The sequence below is a fragment of the Alosa alosa genome, chromosome 1, assembly GCF_017589495.1.
Source record: "Alosa alosa isolate M-15738 ecotype Scorff River chromosome 1, AALO_Geno_1.1, whole genome shotgun sequence".
NCBI lineage: Eukaryota > Metazoa > Chordata > Actinopteri > Clupeiformes > Clupeidae > Alosa > Alosa alosa.
This window is the reverse complement of record NC_063189.1, coordinates 29,704,755-29,726,526: the sequence shown is the minus strand read 5'-3', so window position 1 is coordinate 29,726,526 and position 21,772 is coordinate 29,704,755. Positions and strand designations below refer to the sequence as shown.

The 21,772-nt window shown below is 44.6% G+C and overlaps 1 protein-coding gene across 2 annotated transcripts; it reads right to left on the bottom strand.

The window, feature by feature from the left end:
• Window positions 1-682: 682 nt before the first annotated feature.
• Window positions 683-21,532, bottom strand: hsd11b1lb (hydroxysteroid (11-beta) dehydrogenase 1-like b). Of its 2 annotated transcripts, none has more exons than XM_048241682.1 (7): window positions 21,344-21,532; window positions 19,086-19,216; window positions 11,950-12,061; window positions 4,652-4,743; window positions 2,966-3,059; window positions 2,392-2,557; window positions 683-1,116 (listed from the first exon to the last, which is right to left on the bottom strand). In XM_048241682.1, the coding sequence occupies exons 1-7, from the start codon at window positions 21,417-21,419 to the stop codon at window positions 930-932; spliced, it is 858 nt and encodes a 285-aa protein (XP_048097639.1). In that variant the 5' UTR covers window positions 21,420-21,532; the 3' UTR covers window positions 683-929. The 2 variants fall into 2 exon arrangements, with proteins under 2 accessions (XP_048097639.1, XP_048097628.1); XM_048241671.1 differs by lacking the exon at window positions 21,344-21,532 and adding an exon at window positions 20,728-20,907.
• Between the last annotated feature and the right edge of the window lie 240 nt (window positions 21,533-21,772).

Below are 21,772 nucleotides of genomic sequence, written 5' to 3'. Positions count from 1 at the left end.
GTGATTATTTGTGAAATTGTGCAAACGGCCTTTTCAAGTCATTTGAGAAAGAAGGAGTGTAGTCAAGCTCCCAAATTGACGCTCGTCTGAGAAATTGAGTTTTGGACAATGTTCAGCTTCGGCAGCTTTACAATGACTGAGGAAGCCTAGAGACGAGTCCATAGCAACAAGTTCATGTGTTGAATTTGTTATTACCCAGTGTGCTTTGTTGAATGGTCTCAATGTTTTATTGTTTTATTTCATGTGAATACTTACTAGAGGAGTAACTTATTTCAAGTAGGTATGCAGTTGCAGGAAGTGTGCATTTAGTTTCCATGCTTATTGTGTTTCCACAACAATGTTAGTGAGTAAATCTACTATCTTGGTGAAGTGTGATGTGGAAGATCAGAAAGCAGAGGGTGAGTTTAGAAAGATTTGCTTAAGTCGATGTGTTTTCATAGCGCTTTACAGCGTGGGCGGAAGATATCGACAATTGGCCGGGGAGGGTCATGTCTTTTTTAAAAAGACTGCTGGAGGGTCGTTGAAAATTTTCTTGCAGGCTGGGGAGGGTCATGCAACTTTTGATTGAAGCACTCAAAATCCCTCCGGTGACCCCGTTTATAAATAACGAACGGTCCCTAACTGAGAAGACATTGGAGAACCCTTTTGCAATTATGTAAGCACGTGTAAGCACAATGTAATCTGAAAACTGCTGCCCTGATTAAAAAACAATACAACTGATCTCAGCTGGTATACTGTCTATAATGTAGTGGAATGGACATTTCTAACTGACCCCAAACTTTTGAACGGCAGTGTATAAGATCTGTAAGGTCACTGAGTTGAATTTAAGGGTCATTTGAGAAGTCCTGGGAAAGTTCTGAGATGTGGTCCATGTTTGAAACGTTTTGATATGTGGTCCGTGTTTGAAACGTTTTGAGATGTGGTCTGTGTCAGTGGGTGGGGATGGTGAAGGAGCTCTGGATGCAGATGTCCCTGAAGTAGGGGAACCAGTCGCGGAAGAAGCAGGTGAACCAGTGGAACCATGGGAAATGAGACTCCTTCTGACGTGTGGCTCCGGCCTTGATGATGTGCAGCGCCGCGTCACTCGCCGGGTAAGGAGTGACATTGGTAAAACCCCTGGAGGTAAACAATAAACAAACAAACAAAAACAAAAAACATTACACTGATAATTGGATGCTGGTCAGCTGATTTGGAAAAAAAATAGTCGTATTTCTGTTAAACAAGTGTTGGTAATTTGATCTCAGTGGACGTGCTGGCTGCAAGTGAGGTATTTATGGTGTGCCATAACACACATGCACCAGAATCAGCTAATCTCTGGACAGCTCCTGCTTCAGCTCTGTGTGCTGCTTTGGCATTTCTTCCTTAATGCAGATCACTGCAATCAACCCTGGGCGTCTCTGACCCAAATTTGCCTTAGACCTGGGTCTGATAAAACTCGGTTCTGGGTTCCTGTTGCTGAATTATTAGATTGGCTGAGGTTGTGAATGTCGGTTAGAACGGCTGATGTTATCTTAGTGTTAATTGATGGTGAACCATATACGCAGGATTAGTGGCTGCCAAAAACAAAAAAACTATCCTGAAACACTGATCTGGCCCTCAACTACTCATGGCATTCTGACTTTAAAACCGTTCTATTACAAGAACACTCTTAAGCCAGAATCAAAAGTCTAAAAATCACAGAATCATAGAAGAGAAGCTGATGTTGCATGTCTGTTTAACCATATGGACTACAGGGCCTCTGGGCTGTGGGTCTGTAACACAATCTGCAATCTGCAGATTTTAAACATAATAATCCTGCCAACGTAATAATTTCCCACCAACGCAATAACTGTTGCCTGCTGCCAACGTAATAACCCAATTTCCCATCAATGTAATCATTTGCAAGATTTTATTACATTGGTGGGAAGGATAAAAAATATATTACATTAACTTCCAACCAATGTAATAAATCACTGATTTAGTCATATTATATCTGTTTTATCAGTTGTAAGGGAATAGTTGTCAAAAATGTCACCATCTAAACCATCTCATGACCATAAAACAAAACACAATGCCAGAGCAACTTTGCATAAAGGGTCTGGGACCTGTCCCTATAAATATACTAAATTTAAAACTATATGGTTCTAGGGCTGCCACAGACTGCATAATGGCATTTATTTAAGTGAAATAATAACAAAAGAACACAAGGGGTGTCTATGTTGCTTTGCTTGGCTCCTGGTAAAGGTGATGCATAATACGTAAAGGTATAAGTATGTGAGAGGGAGGGATTATTTATTACGTTTAAAACCTGTAGATTTTGTGCAGATTTTTATTACATTGGTGGTTTATTATGTTGGTGGAAAGGAAAGTTATTCCATTGGTGGTGTTCCATGGGTCTGTCTCTGTTCTCACCTTATCTTGTCCAAGGCGGTGGGCGTGTCGATGAGGCCCAGGACACTGATGGTGATGGACACGTTGCTGCCCTGCATGGCCAGCTCATGCTGCAACGTTCCGAAGAAGCCATGCAGGGCAAACTTGGTGGAGGCGTAGGCTGCTGCAAATGGCGTGGTCATCTTACCTGGGGTTAGATAGAGGTCGAAATTGATGTCAATCAGTGTTTCTGAAAGCCCAAGATTCCTCAAATGCCTTGTTTAATCCACACTCTATTTACTTTACTGTGTTAGAGGAGTAAGTAAAGCTGAAATATTCAAGCTTAAAGGCTCGTTATCATAGTAAGCACATTCAAAATCCATTTTACACCGGATTTCCCCTTTAAGAAGCTGCATGAGAATTTTGAATAAATCCCTCAGTAGAGACGACACCACCAGAACAGCCCCTACATTCTGCTCCAGCGCAGGTACTCACCCAGGAGAGAGGACACCACCACTACAACCTCCCCACTCACCGAGGAGAGAGGACACCACCACTACCCCCACACTCACCCAGGAGAGAGGACACCACCACTACAACCCCCCCCTCCACTCACCCAGGAGAGAGGACACCACCACAACAGCCCCTCCACTCTGCTCCAGTGTAGGTAGAGCAGTGGCAGCCATCTGCACGTAGCTCACATAGTTTATCTGCAGACGAGAGTTGCACCATAAACATACAGATACAACATACAGGTGTGCATTATACCTGGATAAGTGTCCTCAATACAGGTGTGTGCACTATACCTGAATAAGTGTCCTGAATACAGGTGTGCACTATACCTGGATAAGTGACGGACTGGTAATCTGGAATTTGGGCAGATGCCAGAAGGCCCAAGGTCCCTCGTGGGCTGTTTAGGCCGTCCGGCCAATCAGAGTGTGGTATGATTGACCTTATGACTCCTTAAGTGTAATCAACGGGCCCAAGATAATTTCTCTCAGCTCTCTTCCAAGCATCAATAATGTATGATAGTCAAGTGTTAGCCAATCTTCTCTAAATCAAACTTTTCTAAATCCTTCACACTTATGAGATAAGGAATCTGATCAGTATTTATACCACACAAGTCTTTATATTACAGTCATGGTTACCCTCTACTATCTACAGTCGCAAACTTTTACATCAGTCTGCATTGTTTCATAGCGAAAATGTCTCATTCAGATGTTCAAAAACTTGCATGGTTTGAAATAAAACAAATCCACATTCATTTTTTATTTGATTATTTGTTGCAAAAGTTTAAATGAAGCAATGCCTTTTGGGAATTTCAAGAGAGAATTCAGTAGAACCTGTCTGCGTCTGTGTGGTTGTTGGAAGTTAAAAATTAGAAGTTGGAAATTGGAAGCTATACTGTTGACTGAGATTAGCAACAAAACAAATGAATGGAGGCATCATGCGACACAAGGGGGGAGCGGAGAAAAAGGGAGAGAAATCTAAGAATGCACTTTTGACTGACGGTGAAAAATGCGGCAAACTGACTGATTTGTTTTTAAAATCAAGTGCAGATTCAGCTAGCACTAGCACTGATACTGATACTCAAGGATAATTTGGAGGCTCTAATGCTGATGGCGACAGGGAAAGAGGTCCTAATGAACTTGGATTCAGATGACGTAATAGACAGGGTTGCGGAGAAAAACAAACTCCTTCGTACATTGTTAAAGGGATATTCCACCATTTGGGGAAATACACTCGTTTTCCACCTCCCCTTGAGTTAACAATTGAGTTTTACCTTTTCCCAGTTCATCCAGCCGTTCTATGAGTCTGACAGTAGCACTTTTAGCTCCAGCTCATTGAATCAGATTAGACCGTTAGCATCTCTCCTATAAGCTAACGGTCTAATCTGATTCAATGAGCTGGAGCTAAAAGTGTTACTGTCAGACTCAGAGAGGTGGGAAACGAGTGTATTTCCCCAAATGGTGGAATATCCCTTTAACTGCATGATGATAAGAAATGTTTTTATTATGGAGCGGCTGGCTCTGGTGATTTATTCATTTTTTATGCATTGGGGTTGTGCATTGATGTGTCATGTTTTGGTACAGTTGTTTCCCGTTCACTATCACGTTCAAGTTCACCATTACTGGCTGGGGCTATCAAATGTGCGTGTTCTTTCCGTGTGTCAAAAGTCCTATCTACTAGTTGCTGTTGTTTATGGCATGGCAGTTTACGTTCACCATCATTGGGGCTATCAAAAGTGTGTGTTATTTCCTATACCTGCATGAGTGTCCTGATGCATAGGTGTGCGCTATACCTGCATGAGCGTCCTGATGTACTCCACATCCCTGTCCCACAGCCCATAGGGGCTGTTCCCAATGTGGTTCAGCACCAGGTAGTCTAGGCCTCCTGCAGAGAGGGCAATGGTCATCGCAGGTCAAAAGCTCACCTAACTACGACCCCAAATCAGAAAAAATTGGGACGCCTGCAAAACTTGTAAACTCATATGTAGTTGCCAAAAGGACACAGACAACATATAAAATGTTGAAAATGACAAATTTTACTATTTCATGGAAAATAGTATGTTAATTTTGAATTTGATACCAGCAACACGTTTCAAAAAAAGTTGGGACGGGGGTGACAAAATGCTGAAAAAGTTGTGTAATGATTATGGTTGGGCACCGAAACACGGTTCTAATATGGCACCGGTGCCGACACAAACGGTAGTAACTACATCAAATAACAACATGGATTTCGGTGCCTCATTTTCCGGTGCTTAAATAGCGTTTTTTTTTATTTTTTTTTTATAATGAGGCATCACTGCATGTCATGCGCCATCTCTAACGTCTTGCTCTGATAGCAACACATCCAGATACAGTTAGCTAACATATTGTAACAAACTGCACAGTTTGCATATCGTAACACGCATATCGTGAAGCACAAACGCACATAATTTGACGAACTTTCCAGCTTCACTCATAGCCTGCCGGCCCACAGCTTCGTAAGACTCCTTTCAGTCTCCCACTGGCGTGAGCTGCTTGTAGTATTCCAGCCCTGGCTTACCTCAATCTCCGCCTCGAGGCGAATTCCAACACCAAGTCCACCGGAGTCTCGTAGCTCTCGCCCGAACATCAGAGCTGCCGGTGTGCATTTCGTTGACTCTTGCACCGCTCACAGCGATATGCCCAGAGCACCAGGGGCAAGTGTAAGTCCCAGTCCTTTTGTCGGCGGTCGGCCAATATGGCCAGCTGCACTGCTAGCGTCCGGTTAAACCGTTCCACCAGCCCGTCGCTTTGTGGATGCAGAGGTGTCGTTCTTGTTTTCCAGATGCCCATGCGCTGGCAAACCTCAGCAAACACCTCCGCCTCGAAATTCCGCTCTTGGTCGCTGTGGAGCTCTTCCGGTGCCCTGAACCGGCAGAACATCTCAGTGACCAGTCTGTCCGCTGTCGTCTGGGCGCTCTGATCTGGCACTGCATACACCTCCAGCCACTTAGTGAAATAGTCCATGGCCACGAGCACGTAGCGATTTCCCCGCTCTGTGACTGGCAGTGGGCCCATGACATCGACGGCTACCCGCTCCATGGGAGCCCCAACTGTGTATTGCTGCAGCGGAGCGTGCGAGCGTCGTGTGGGGCCCTTCTTCGCTGTGCAGGCGTCACAGCAGTGAACAAGCAGTTCAACGTCCAGCCTGCATCCCGGCCAATAGAAGTGGCTTCTCAGCCGACGAAGAGTCTTTGCAATGCCGAAATGAGCCGCCCCCACTGCCCCATGCACATGTTCCAGTACACAGGCTCGTAATCCAGCAGAAACCAGCAACTGGAAAATGTCAGATTGTCTATCGGGAGCTCGCCAGTGTCTATACAACAGTCCTTGACGTGCTACTATTCCCGGCCACTGTGAATAAATCGCTTTGGTCTCTGGATCGAGTGCTGATACGTCAGTCCATGGCGGTCGCTGACCGGCTTCGATCCATGACCACACTCGGCCGAGTGTGGCGTCCTCTGATTGCGCCTTCCGGATCTCCTCCTTCGACATCACATCCACCGGCGACTGCGCGTCCATGGCCCCAGCTGCCGCTCTGCAGTGCTGTGTCGTGGCGTTGGGCTGCGGTGCGTTGTCTCTGGTCTCTCGATCACTGCTGATAGCAGAAGGCGGCAAGACGACATCGGGGTGCTGCTGGGGTGTGTTGACTCTCTCGCTGGCGTGAAGCTGGCGAGCGGTGGCTCTCTTGATGGTGCGGCGCTGGCGAGCGTTGAGTCTCTCGCTGGAGTGCTGTTGGCGAGCGTTGACCCTCTCGTTGGCGCGACGCTGGTGGCGTTGAAAACAGCGACTCTCTCTCTCTCTGCAGCCTGATGCAGCCTGTACCGATGGCGGGCTCCGGTTGAGCGGCGGCCAGGCTCCTCTCCTCCCCTCCGGTCGCAGTGTTGGCACTGGTCTGCTGCACACGGACGCGGACAGGGCTGGACAGGGCGCCCCGACCCGTGTCGAATCTCCATGTCGTAGTCCTGGAGCGCCTCCAGCCAGCGAGCCAGCTGGCCCTCTGGTTCTTTGAAGTTCAGCAGCCAGGTGAGTGACGCGGTGGTCCGTTCTCAGCAGGAACCGTTTGTCGCGTGAGGTAGGTTTGGAAATGGCGACTGCCACCACCACAGCCAACAGTTCTCTGCGTGTCACGCCAGTAATTCTTCTCCCCACTGGTCCAGTGAGCGGCTGAAGTATCGCGACCACTTGCTGCGCCCTCTTTGCTCGCCTGTTTGTGAGGACGGGCGCCGACGCCCACGCCGCTGGCGCGCGGGTGTCCAGGATCAACGGCAGTCGAGGGTCAGGGAAGGCGAGCACCGGGCCTCGCGATAGCCCCCAGCCGCCGAATGCCGCTGTCGCACTCCTCCACTTTCGAAGAGCTGGCTTTTGTCGTCAATCGTTGCAGCGGGCTGGCGACTGTAGCAAAGTCCCGAATGAAGCGCCGGTAATATGACGCCAGGCCCAGGAAGCTCCATAGCTCAGCACCGTCAGTGGAACAGGCCAACGCCACCGCCTCTCCACCTTAGCTGGGTCGGTGGCCACTCCAGCAGCCCCCACGACATGGCCCAGGAACCCGGTTTGCCTCCGGAACAGGTGGCACTTTTTCGGGTGCAGTCCAGCACCTCGTATTGCGTCGAACACCTTTTCCAGATGTCCTGTGGCACCGGTGAAGTCCGTTGCATGACACAGGATGTCATCCAGGTAAACCACGCAGCATGTTCGTGGAATGCCCGCCAGGACACGCTCCATCAGTCGCTCGAAGTTCGCTGGCCCGTTGCATAGGCCGAACGGAAGTACCCGGAACTGCCACAGCCCTTGCCCGATGGAGAACGCTGTCTTCGGGCGAGCTTCCGGGGCTAGCTCAATCTGCCAGTAGCCACTACGCAAGTCCAGCGAGCTAAACCAGCAGAAGCCGGCAATGCTGTCCAGCGCATCGTCAATGCGGGGGAGCGGGTAGGAGTCTTTTCAGGTTACCTGGTTGAGGCGCCTGTAGTCAACACAGAACCGCGACGAGCCGTCCTTCTTCCGGACGAGTACAGCTGGCACAGCCCAGGGACTACTGCTTGGCTCTATTACTCCTGCCGCGGCCATTTCCTTGATATTTTCTTCAGCTGCTTGTCGTTTGGCGAACGGTAAGCGGTGAGGTTGAAGTCGGATGGGCCGGGCATTTCTGGTGTCGATATCGTGTTGGACCAGGCTCGTTCGGGTGCAGTCCTCATCTCTTGCGGCGAAGATGTCGGTGTAGGCTGCTAGTAGCCTCCGCACCTGGCTACCCTGTGCTTCACTCAGCCCCTCACAGCTACGAGTGCAGAGTTCATTTACGGCTTGCCTTGTTTCTAAAGAGGGCTGCACTCTCTGAGCGGAGAGTGGTGATTGTTCAACCCGCTCTCCTGGCTCCTCTCTAGTGGGCGTGAGCTGAGCAGTGGCGGACTCAGCAAGCGGATCTGGATGAGACCCATTATTTCCGCGGGCTTGAGTTTTGCGGGCTTGTGTGGGGAGGGGCGGAGACTCAGCAAGCGGACCTGGATGAGACCTTTTGTTTTCGCGGGCTTGTGTGGGGAGGAGCGGAGTCTTGGATGGCGAGCACTCTTTGCGAGTTTGCTTTCTGCGGGCTTGCGTGGTGCGAGTTGGAGGGTTCTTCGTCGCGCCAGCTCTTCGCACTTCATGCTCTGTCTAGCGTACAGTCCACATAGAGTCCTCTTGTTTGGCCGAGCCGGCCCAGTCGTATGCAGTCCATAGCCAGGGAGGTAGTGAAACCTGAAGGTGGCATCCCTCCCGCCGTGCCACCCCCCTCTAGTTTGACTGGGGCGCACGCGTGAGGGGTGCTGGGGCGGGACAGTACCTTGCGATGTGCCCCGGTAGCATCCGTCTCCGCTGGCCGGCCTCTTCCACTCGCGTGGGCGGCATTGTGGTGGCTGTGCTGTGGTCTGTCGCGTCGTCTCCAACTCCTCCCCGTCTTCCTCCATTGATGTCTGGCGTACGCAATGCCTTGACTCCGTTGTGTGGAAGATGTTTTCCACCCGCTCGCCTCCCTCATGCGCCATGGCCAGCGAAGCTGGGGCGCGCTCAGGCGGAAGGTGTTCTCTCAGCCGCCCGGTGGATGCCTCGCACAAACGCTTCCAGTGCCATTTCTTCATGTAGACTCTGGCTGTACGTTGGGTAGCCCCGCCGGGCATACAGCTGCAGGTCAGCCCTTGAACTTGCCCAGTCTCTCGCCCCTTTGTGGCATGCCTGGAAGCGAGTTGTTCTCGAGCATCGCTGGTGAAGATCCTCTGGCCGAATCGTCGTTGCAGAGTGGCTTCGATTGCAGTCCAGGTTGTTTGCTCTGCCGGTGGCAGGTCTTCTAATACTTGTAGCGCTTCCCCCTCCAGGGCCAACGCCACCTGTACGCCCGTTCTCACCGCCGACCAGCCATTCAGCTCGGCTGCCAGCCGGACCTGCACCAGATATGTCGCCAGCGGGCTCTCACCATTGTAACGGGGCAATTTGGCGTTGGAGCGCCCTTCTGCCGCCGTCGCACCGGGGACCATCCGCTTTCCATCGCTCCCGTGTGGAGCGGGTTCCAGTGGCGGGATGCTGCCATCAGCCCGGTTCGTCTCCTCCTGTGGCCGGGGGCGGGTTTCTTCATTACGGTCACGCTGCAGGCTGGCTCCGTCTGCTAGGCGCAGCAGGTGGCCATGGGCGAGCGCACTGTCGAAGAGCCGTCTTGGCAGGAAACTCATCATCGCCGGGGTATCGGTCGCAGCTTTCTCCTCCCGTCCAGTAGAGGTCGACATCCCACTTCTGACACCAATGTAACAAACTGCACAGTTGTCTTAGAATGGTTTTTATTGGTTACGCACCAAAACACACAAACACATAATTCCGGGCCAGACCTGGCCCTTATGCTCCAGCACTAAACATCTATATGAGGCTGTATCTAAAACACACACCAATCAACCCTAGTTATGAACACTGTAACCAGCTGCAAACCTAAGCACAACAGACAGGACATACAATGTTGTCAACCCACATGGTTTAGAACATGAACATTACACACATACACACACTGCACATCATCATGGGAGCACAGTCATGAACAGCTAGGCTCAGATCATTACAATATGATAAACACTGGATAGAGGGGTGCACCACATAGGCGAGTGGACAGTGTTTGACAGCTTGCGTGAGCCCAAATAGCTTACTTTAAAGCGATATTGCTAGCTTCTGTCAAAATCTAGCATTGGGCCTAACTACACACAAGCAAAAGGCTATGAAACAACATCAACAGTAGGCTAGCCTATACGTTACACAATATCCTTGCTAATACGCTAACTGACATTTATTTGAAATGTTATCAGCAAAGTTGTAAGGTGAAAACTTTATTTCACGGTGTTAAACAACATAATGGCATGATATTAATCTTTCATGTGCATGAGGCCCATATAGCATCACAATGAATATGAAGATCATGTTAAAAGTTAGCTGGCAAAAACATAAATATGTAGGTTACAGCTGTCAAAGAGGCTTTGAAACCATCTTAGTACGTTATCGCTAATTAAACTCATCTGACTGGTGTTAGCACATAGCCATAGTTGCTGTTAAAATGCCTACTAGGCTAGTGCTGGGAATCTAAACACTTCAACACCGACATGTAGCCTAACATGTTCAAAACTACTGCCTGTTATGGGTTAAGACATGACATTTCTTGAAGCATTTGGGAACACACTGAATTAACTGGAAAGTAAAGTCCCTGTTAGATTAGCTTGCTTGCAAATGCCGTTGTCCATGACCTGGCAGTTTTATGGCAAGCGGTTTTAACATTGCCTACCGTATGGCAAACCGCCTACACTGGGTAAACTTGAAAGCAGAGCTTACCATTGTGTGTGCATGCATGGCAAGCTGTTTTAACATTTAAATGTATTATTCGTAGTAGCAATGAGATATTGATAGTAAATTGAATATAACAGTTCAATTTCATGTTCAAATTTGTTCCATCAATTAAAAAAAAGCAATTCATGCTTTAGACCATTTTAATTTAAAACATTTTAAAAACAAAGTACCGGCACCGGCACCGTTGTAAAAGTATCAATTTAGCACCGGTATCGGATAAAACCCAAACGATACCCAACCCTAGTAATGATAAAGAAAACAAAAGAAGGAATGTTTCACAACTAATTAGGGTAACTGGCAACATGATTGGGTATGAAAAAGAGCATCCCAAAAAGGCAGGGTCTCTTAGAAGTAAAGATGTGGCGGTATTCATCGCTTTGTGTAAACCTGTGTGGACAAATGATGAAACAATGTCATTTCAATGCTTCTTAACGTGAAATTTTGAAGTATTTGGGGAGTTCATCATCTACAGTACATAATATCATTAAAATATTCAGAGAATCCAGAGAAATCTTTGCAAACTAGGGATAGAGTTGAAAAACAATATTGGATGGCTGTGGTCCTTTTGGACCTCAGATGGCACTGCATTAAAACCAGACCTGTTTCTGTAAAGAAAATCATTATATGGGCTCAGGAAAACCTCTGATAACCATTGTCTATGAGCATAGTTTGACACTCAATTCATGAATGCTAGTGTAAACTTTACCATGCAACAGCCAAAACTGTATTTAGACATGACACAGAAACCACCGTCTTATCTAAGCCTGAGATTGTTTAAAATAAACTGATGTAACATGGAAAAAGGTCCTGTGGTTAGACCAATCAAAATGTGCAATTATTTTTGGAAATCATGGACTGATATGGGCTAAAGAGGAGAGGGCCTATCCAAGTATCCAACCTATCCAGCTCAGTTTGAAACCCAACATCTATGACGGTGTGGAGGTGCATTTGTGCCTACAGCATGGGCATCTTGCCAGGGGAGCTGCTAGATAATTTGGGCCCTATGACAGACAATAATTCTGGATCCCCTGATAATATATAGTATTATTGGGGGACTCTTTAGAGGCCCCCTGTCAGTGCTGGACCCTTAGAATCATCCTAACACCCTTTAAGTGTGTGTCGCAGATATCAGTCCTGTGTGTGTGTGTGTGTGTGTGTGTTATGGATATCAGTCCTCTGTGTGTGTGTGTGTGTGTGTGTGTGTGTGCGCGCATGCTCCTACCCAGCAGGTCCACGGCCTGTCTGAGGACTCTCTCGGGGTCTGCGGGGTCCGACATGTCTCCCACCACGTACAGCGCCTTCTGGGCCCCAAGCTCCACACAGCGCTCCACCACCTGACAGGTAGTAAACACACACAGAGAGTAAACACCACCACAACAACAACATCAACATACTACAGCATTCATTCAGGTAAACACCACCACCACCACCACAACAACAACAACAACATTAACATACTACATCATTCATTCAGGTCAACAACAACAACAACAACAAACTATCGGAACTCCCCCTATTACCGTCGGTCCCGTATTTCCGCCGTCTTGTGTATGTGTCACTTAATATCCATTTCTATACAAACCAAGATGGCTGATTCCTAAAGAAACGCAAGCACCCACACCAGGTGTATCTAAATTAGCTATGTACCAAAAATGACATTTTACCGTGACTCGAAGAGCTGTAAACAGTGTTGTAAGGCCGCGTGTACACATCCGCTTGGAGTTCCAGTGGAATTTTAATTTCATGACGAGAATTCTCGGTCTAACCGTTCATGTGCCGTTGAAACGGCATAAATAGGCGACCCATCAGGCCAGCACTATAACTCCGAGCGTGGTAAACAAAATTGGATATTTCAGGCAGTAAATGCTCGTGTTAAGAACCAAACCAGATTTTGTTCAAATCTACACACCTATGGCTACTGAAAAATGTAAGGTTCATTTAGCAAATGTTATTTTGAAGTGTTAAAAAACATCGTTGTTTTACAATTTCTGAACAAAAGTGGTGATAATTGGGGGTGTTACGATACAGCATTCATTCAGGTAAACATCACCACCATCACCAAAACAACAACAACAACAACTACATTAACATACTACAGCATTCATTGAGGTAAACACCTCCTTCACCGACCACCACCACAACAACATTAGCATACTACGGCATTCGGGTAACATTTTATTTTAAGGTGTCCTTATTCCTCTAGGCCTACATAATGAAGAACAGTCTAACAACCTATGTAATAGTATGTAATATCACATACTTAGGTTGTCCAGACATTATGTATTTTTTGTACCTACTGATCATTAGTACACGTGTAATAAAAAGTGATTGTTACGATACTTTGCCAAAGTGGCCTTTTACTTTCTGAAGCTAGACTTTTCCACTTCTGCCACCACCACAACAACAACAGTCACATACTTAAGCATTAATTCAGGTAAACACCACAACAACAACATTAACATTAGGGTTGGGCACCGAAACACGGTTCTAATATGGCACCGGTGCCGACACAAACGGTAGTAACTACATCGAATAACAACGTGGATTTCGGTGCCTCATTTCGGTGCTTAAATAGCGTTTTTTTTTATTTTTTTTTTTATGCGAGGCATCACTGCATGTCATGCGCCATCTCTAACGTCTTGCTCTGATAGCAACACATCCAGATACAGTTAGCTAACATATGATAAACACTGGATAAACCAGAGGGGTGCACCACATAGGCGAGTGGACAGTGTTTGACAGCTTGCGTGAGCCAAAATAGCTTACTTTAAAGCGATATCGCGAGCTCCTGTCAAAATCTAGCAGTGGGCCTAACTACACACAAGCAAAAGGCTATGAAACAACATCAACAGTAGGCTAGCCTATACGTTACACAATATCCTTGCTAATACGCTAACTGACATTTATTTGAAATGTTATCAGCAAAGTTGTAAGGTGAAAACGGTGTTACGGTGTTAAACAACATAATGGCGTGATATTAATCTTTCATGTGCATGAGGCCCATATAGCATCACAATGAATATGAAAATCATGTTAAAAGTTAGCTGGCAAAAACATAAATATGTAGGTTACAGCTGTCAAAGAGGCTACGAAACCATCTCAGTACGTTATCGCTAAGCATTTGGGAACACACTGAATTAACTGGAAAGTAGAGTCCCTGTTAGATTAGCTTGCTTGCAAATGCCGTTGTCCATGACCTGGCAGTTTTATGGCAAGCGGTTTTAACATAGCCTACCTTATGGCAAATCGCCTATGTAACGGATGCCAGCTAGCTTAGCTGTGCTTGTGGAACGTTGGTAAACCTCACTCCCCGACGCCTCAAGAGTGCTGCTGGCATGCGAGCCAGTAGCCTGGGCTATTGGCTCAATTGTTAGCGCGCTCGCCTCCCGATCTGAGGTGCTGCTGTTTCGCGGGTTCGAGTCTGGGCGTGTTCAGGGCTGAATCGTATGGCAAGCCAAGAGTGCCACAATTACGTCTGGTTCTTGCACGTTTTAAGACACAAACGGCTTTAATAACGGCGCTTTTACGCCGCTTTTTACGGCGCGATTGGAGGTGACGCCGTGAAATGCGTGAAAATGCGCCGCTTTTTACGCCGTTCTGGAGCTATTCAAGAGTGCCGTATAATACGCCGTTGTGTGCATTCATTACGCCGTCTTTTATGCCATATTTGTGTGCACAAAGCGGCGTCAAAGACGGCGTTCAGAAGCTAATCAAGAGTGCCGTATAAAACGCCGTTATATATATACATTCATTACGCCGTCTTTTACGCCGTATTTGTGTGTACAAAACGGCGTCAAAGACGGCGTTTTCCTATGATAATTTCTCCCCACTCGTTCCCTCCCACTGAGTCATTGATTTAAGCACGATGTGGTTCAGCAAAACGAATGATAAAAGGCCTAGGCTATTCTAAATGTGTCTGCCATGCACTGTTTCGTCTAATACTTTCTTCGTTTCGATGAAGCACACCGTAATATTATTACGGCAATAGGCTACAGCCCCCATCTTCGTTTCGATGAAGCACACCGTAGGCTAATATTATTACGGGGTGCTTACGGTGTGCTTCATCTAAACGAAGATAAAAGTATATTAGACGAAACAGTGCATGGCAGACACATTTAGAATGACAGCAAAGTGCATACAGGGGGTAGTTTTTAGGCTACCCAAACAAAATACATGGCAAACTACATAAAAGTTAGTCAACTTTGCAGCATGAGGATCTGTGCTGAATTGTATCGTCTGTTTTGGCGAAAGCAGTTAAAATTTAGTGACTGTGGGAGGGGCCAAGGGAGGAGAATCATATATGAGGAAAACGCCGTCTTTGACGCCGCTTTGTGCACACAAATACGGCGTAAAAGACGGCGTAATGAATGCATATAACGGCGTATTATACGACACTCTTGAATAGCTTCAGAACGGCGTAAAAAGCGGCGCATTTCACGGCGTAACCTCCAATCGCGCCGTAAAAAGCGGCGTAAAAGCTGTAAAAACGCCGTTAGGAGTCATTAGGAGTTAACTATCTCCTAGTGGGCATTGGACTTGGGAGAAGGATGTCCCCCCACTTGGAGCATTGATTTGACCATTTGAATAGGCGTTTAATAATAGGCTATAACGTTGTTACCAGTGATAACAAGTGCATGCATCACGCAAATATCTCCAATTAGGCCTCTTTGTCATACAAGTTGTTACAAGATTGACCGTCATGCTGTAGCACTCCACCATGCATTAGGAAACTGAGCACATGAAACTAAACTTTAGATTTTATTTTGCTCATGACCCTTAGGGGCTCCGTACTAACAAAAAATTTACTTCAAGAAATTTCACTTTTGTGAAATAATACTCATGGGGCTTCATTCGCCCAACCCTAGCGTTCCCATTTGAATTATTAGAAGCATATCAAAACGCCGATCAAAATGCCTCGGACGCAGTAGGAGAGGCCAAAAACCAGAGCAACGAAAGAAGCAGGAAGAATTAACCACTTTTTAATTAAACTTAAATTAATTTACAAAGACATCGTGCCACACTGAAAGCTAATATTTTGTCACTAGAAATTTACATCTGTCCTCGGTCAAACACAATTGCATTTTCAGCTCTGAACAAAACCGTTCACGTTCAAACGAGCATTTTGTTTCATTTGTCCTTTCTGGCTGACCGGGACATATAAAGCAGGAATGGGGGACAAGAGACTGAAACGTTCAAAGCAATTATGCCCGAATTGTTTCAAGGCAAACACTGAAGTGTTAGCCTGGGTGTTCCCATGCTGCCTTGCGCGCGATTTGATTCACGCTGCTAAGGCAGCCTGGAGACCATGGAGCAAATTTTCGCCTGAGATAGGGAACCAATCACAGAACAGGTGGGAAAGCAAGACGATGATGAGCTATGCACAGACGCATTTGATAGACATCCGTGGCACCCAATAATCGGATCTGGGCATTTTTTTCAAATACGAGAAAATGAACGTTTGGTTCCCAGACCACGTCTCATTGAGAAGTGGTGGCGCTAGCCAAGCTACTGAAGTGTAGCATTCGAGTTATGCTCGCATAGCACACCAATTCCAAAGCCTATGTGTTTTCTGTCGGCTACATGTCCAGCTACTGTAGGCCTACATGAACAGAATATCAAACCGTTTTCAGTAGCCTACCACTGTTGCAGATATCACATAGGTACCCCTTACATGTTTGTACAATGTTGCGTTATTCCAACATAGAGAAGCAGTTCAGAAACGTCTAACTCCCTGTCTTAAACCAACGTGATAGCAGCTTCAAACAAGCGGCAGCAGCCATCGTTGATGTTATTTTTTAAAAACCACGGCTTCTTCAACATGGTGCGCTATCGTCATTGTGTAAAGCCCGCCTCAAGGGTTCTGATTGGTGCCTAGATCTAGGAAAATTGGAAATGGTCTAGAATGGGTTCAACTGTCTATGGTTCTTGGCCAGACGGACTTTTAGAGTGAATCTCGAATTTGCCGGAAGTACGTCTGGGTTTTTCCCAGGCTAGCATATTTCATTAGATAATAGCTAATTTACATATGCCTACATAATATTCCAGAAAACATCCAATACCAAAAAGTATTGACATAATGTAAATAATCATCTACGGAAGTTTTGTGGGGATATCTATAAGTTAAGATGTTTGGCCTACTCACCTGTAACATATCCCCTCATAAATGGGTGGTTGACGTTTTAGGCCGAAAAAAAGTTTTTGGAAAAAAAAACAGATTTTAGGCATGGAAATCACTTAGTCCTGTTGTACTGACCCTTCCATTCCCAAAAATATGTATGGTCTTTTAGATTTTGTGTTGAAATTCATATTTATTCACTAATTAGTTGTGGTAGTGACTAAAATTGTGATATGGTGTGACATGAAAGTTATTGTTTGTAAAATTACAATGGGGTATTTTGTTTTTATTATGAGCAATGTATTGTAATCTTCTATCATTACTTCATCAAGATCTAGGATTTCCTTGCGCAAATTTATTACATTTTACACTATATTTCTTATCAATACACAGAGTAAGGCATATGTCCTCAATCTTTTAATAAACGTCATATTCATTTTGACATACCTTGATATAAAAGAAAGAAAATGCTTGTGACTTTTGCTGACCCTATTTTCTATCTGTTGATATTTGTATGATTTAGACCCCAAAAGCCTTTTTATTTTCATAATTTCTTGATGTCACACCAAATGATATGGTGTCACGCCATATGATAAATAACACCACAAAACAATGTATTTATTATGTGTATTATATGTATTTATTATATGTGTTTATTATATGTATACAAGCAACAAAAGACAGTTTAAGACAGGCATATCATGTAAAGGTTCACTTTTAGAAATCACAACTATGCAAAACAGAATGCCACCAAATATTGTATAGCTCTTGGGTTCCCTGAGTTTTTCTCTTCTCAATAGTGGGCTTCAATCTGAATGTTTGTAGTTCCCCTTTGAGTTTATTCTCTTTGTATCTGTTAAAAGACAAATTCAACAATTTATTCAGATAATTTAAAAAGTTTTTCTGCATTATAATCAGATTAAATTGTTGCAATTTCTTATAGTGCTAAAGACAACATTAATATTACTGTTTTCTTTAACATCAGAATTTATTTTCTCAGACTACTATTGATATTTAGAATGTCAAATATGTATATTTTGTACCCAAGGCTGTAGAGTGAGTGAGTGAGTGTGTGTGGGGGTGATTTCTGTATTTTATGTGTGTGTGATTCGCAATACATTCAATATTTGCACATCTTAAATAATAAATGTTAAATCATGTTAAATATGTCAAAATATATATTACACTTAATTATGAGTTAAACATATGTATGAAAAAAACATTATTTATGCAGGAAAATGCAGTTTCTATCATACAGTGTGACAAATAAATCATATGGTGTGACGAGAAAACCCGGTCACACTATATGATATGGGGTCACACCATATGAGGTTTCATGTACTTAGCATGACATTAAGCAATTTGCTTTTAAGCTAACATCCTAAAAACATGCTAACTGCAATATGACAATATAGTTTTAAAGGTAATATTGACTGAAAAGTCATTTTATTTGGGCATTTTTGCGTAAAATGCGTCACACCAAAAGACAGTGCAAAAGGGAACTGAAGCAGGAGTGCCGGATATACTTGATTTTTTTGAAAACATGAAGAGAGAAAACTCACCTTGTAACTTTCAGTGTCCTTCTGAGGTGTTGTTCTTCCTCCTGAAAGAAGGAGGACCCCTACTCCCCAAAGGTCTCCAAACAATTGCCCGTTTAAAAAAAGTAATATGGCGTCACACCATATGATATCCATTTCTGGGACAAAGTGTTTTAGTTAAGGGTGGCTTCACAATATTATGCCTGAACTTTTAGTCAAGCAGACTCACAAGTAGGCATCTGGGTTATCAATATATGATTGAATAAACAGAAAATAAATTAATTTTCTTGTTTTTATTCAAAATCAAAATTTGTGAAATGTGACTGGGACAGTCACGCCATATGAGCTTTTTCTGGTTTGGCTGAAAATTGTGAAAAAATGGAAGATTAATCCCATGAATGCTCTGGATGTTCATATAAAACAGCATTTTCTGAACAATATCACCATAGTTTTTGATATATTTTTTTTATAATTTACCTATCTTTGACACATTGGACCAAAAAAAGGCCATGTCATGTCAACCACCCACATGCATAATAGACACAAACAGGGTGATAACACAAAGCTACTACCAATGCTATCACTTATTTTCTAATTCAAGGGTGCAATACCTTGCCAAAAATCAATATGAGACTTAATTCCCCTCTGATCGTACCAATCTGTCTCTCTGGCTTAAGGAATGTGTGTGTGTGTGTTCACACTGACTTTCTGTAAGGCACTCTCTCTCCTGGCAGTGATGATGAGCTGGGCACCCAAGCGGGCGTAGTGGTACGCCATTTGCTCACCAATGCCCATACTGGCGCCCGTCACCAACACTCTGGCCCCCCGCACACTCTCTGCAATACACACACACACACACACACACACACACACACACACACACACACACAGCTTAATAATTTGCATTGAGACCAGCATATAATGACTTGAGTTGGTAACTTTTAGTAGGTCATTGAGACAGGACGTAGTAGTTCACCCAGATAGGACGAAGGAGAGAGAACTCCAGAGAATATGCCGAGGGCAGGCATAGGTTGAACCTTTGTAAACTTTGTTAACCTTTCTGCCATTTTGCACTGGAATAAACCACTTGCTGTATCAATCAAAGAAGAGAAAACCTTTCCTATTTTTTCTTACAGTGTAATGAGCTTACACAAGTCACATACTTTCACATGATTAAAAACCATTGGCAGTTATGTAAATAATAGTGCATATGTAGGCTACAATCACATATTGCACAATCGTCATTAAAACATTGTAGGCCTAAAACATCACACCATGCAACCATGACCAACAGGCCCTAAAGGAGCTTTAGTTACCTGATACCTTGAGACACACCCTGTTCTGTTATCTGTTGCCATTCATCTGTTATCACTGTTGTTTATCAACAGTCTAATAAACCAATTAGCATCAGCTAACGCTTCAGCACTGGAGTCTTCATAGCGGTCCAAGATGTGATGCCTATAGCCTACCGTGTGTTTGTTAATCACCTCATTCTCATTATGCTGCAACCATTTTAACAAAATACTGTACATTATACAGGAACAGCAAGCTTTACTTAACCCTTACAAAAATGAAAGTCATCCCTAGCCTACCACCACCACCACTCCTAATCGTATTGAACTCAATGGCACCTATGATAAACCTTAAAGCAACACCAAAGAACTTTTCCTCTGTCGCACGCACGCTATTTGTTTATCCAGCAGCGGCTTTGCAAATAACGATGTCCACAGACAAGGTAGAATATGTTGCATGATTTTATGAAAGTACGATGTATTGCGACATCATGCAAGTCAAATTTGTAGTTTCTTTTGTCTCATTCCATCGAACTACAGATCCGCTACCCGATCTGACAAACTTACATAGTGCGGTTCGATAAAGGGCTGCGAAGCGAGTGCAGAAGTGCCGTTCACCCTGTTAAGAGTTGATGAACCACTGAAACAATTTTGGAAACATCGTTTTAAGGTACAAAAAAAAAATGTATTGAAAGATTCAGCCAGATCTGCGCAACACTGCAAGGTTACACTTTAAATGTTTCAGTTTGCTCAAATGTTTTTACTTCATTGAACATGCCTGGGTTGGGTAGACTGAGTACAGTTGAGACACTTTTTAACCACACAAAATCAAACAAAAAATAGATACTAAAAAGAAGTGATTTTCCACAAGACATTCCACATGCCATTTCCTTAGCTTGTAGACTAAAATATTATCAATCAATAATACCCATAAGTAGTTTATATTTTCCACAATTAGCTCATAAACATAAGGTGTGTTTTTGTCTTGACTGTGTCTCAACTGTACCCTATAAAGTACAGTTGAGACACCTACCTGGTACAGTTGAGACACCTACCTGGTACAGTTGAGACACCTATTTTTAATGATGTATAGTTAACTAACCGTTCGTTGGAAAGTTGAATAAATAAAAACATAGCAATTGCAGTATTGTAGTTCAAATTCATTAATTTCATTTAAATTAGCGTTGGTTAAAAGGAATACATCATGAACAAAATGTGACACAGGAACAGATATGGCGAACAGTAACCTAGCCTACAAATGGAATGTTCAAGTAATAACACAATCCAATGTGTGTCTCAACTGTCCCCCGCTGACCACCTCACAGATTTCTCTAGATTTTGCAACAACCTTACATGACACAATGCCATAAAATATTGGCCATGCCATAAAATATGGGATGGGAGATACTTGTGTCGTTCAAATTTTCCATGATCAAAGAGGGCACTAATATGCATGTGCATAGCAAAAATCACAACTTGGGCTTGCTGTGCAAGCAAGATACTGTATGTACTCAGTCTACATGATAGAGTTGTGTAAAGCTTCCCGTTGTGCAAGTAAGTAATAAAGTTATGCAATGCTTTAGGGTGTGCAAGTTAGAGCATGCATTTGATCTCATTCACATGTTACATGCATCCTTTCACTCTCTTTGATAAAAATGAGCTCACACCTACCAGGGTCAAACGTGTCTCTCCATATGTACGCCGTCACCACCGCAGTCAGCACAGCCAGCTTCACCTTCAACATCATGGCAGCTGTAACTAAACACGTATGCGGCTACCAGATGCCGTGCTTAGCCTTTTCCCTGTTAAAGAAATGTCAGAGAATGGGGAAGCTGACCTACTTGTTGGACGTGTAGCCTATAGTCCTGCGAGCCCAGATATGCCCCTCTGGCGTGAGTTTTATAGGCTGAAGAGGGAGGGGCATTGAAGAGAGATAAAACAATGGACCCTGGCCTGAACACATCAAATAGCAGGCCAAGTGCCTCATGCACATCTGGACCGTGACCTACTGGTTAGGGAAGCGGACTTGAATCCAAAGGGTGGCCACTTAATTTCCTGACTGGTAGGATAAATGAGTGTGTGTGTGGGGGTGTAACTAAA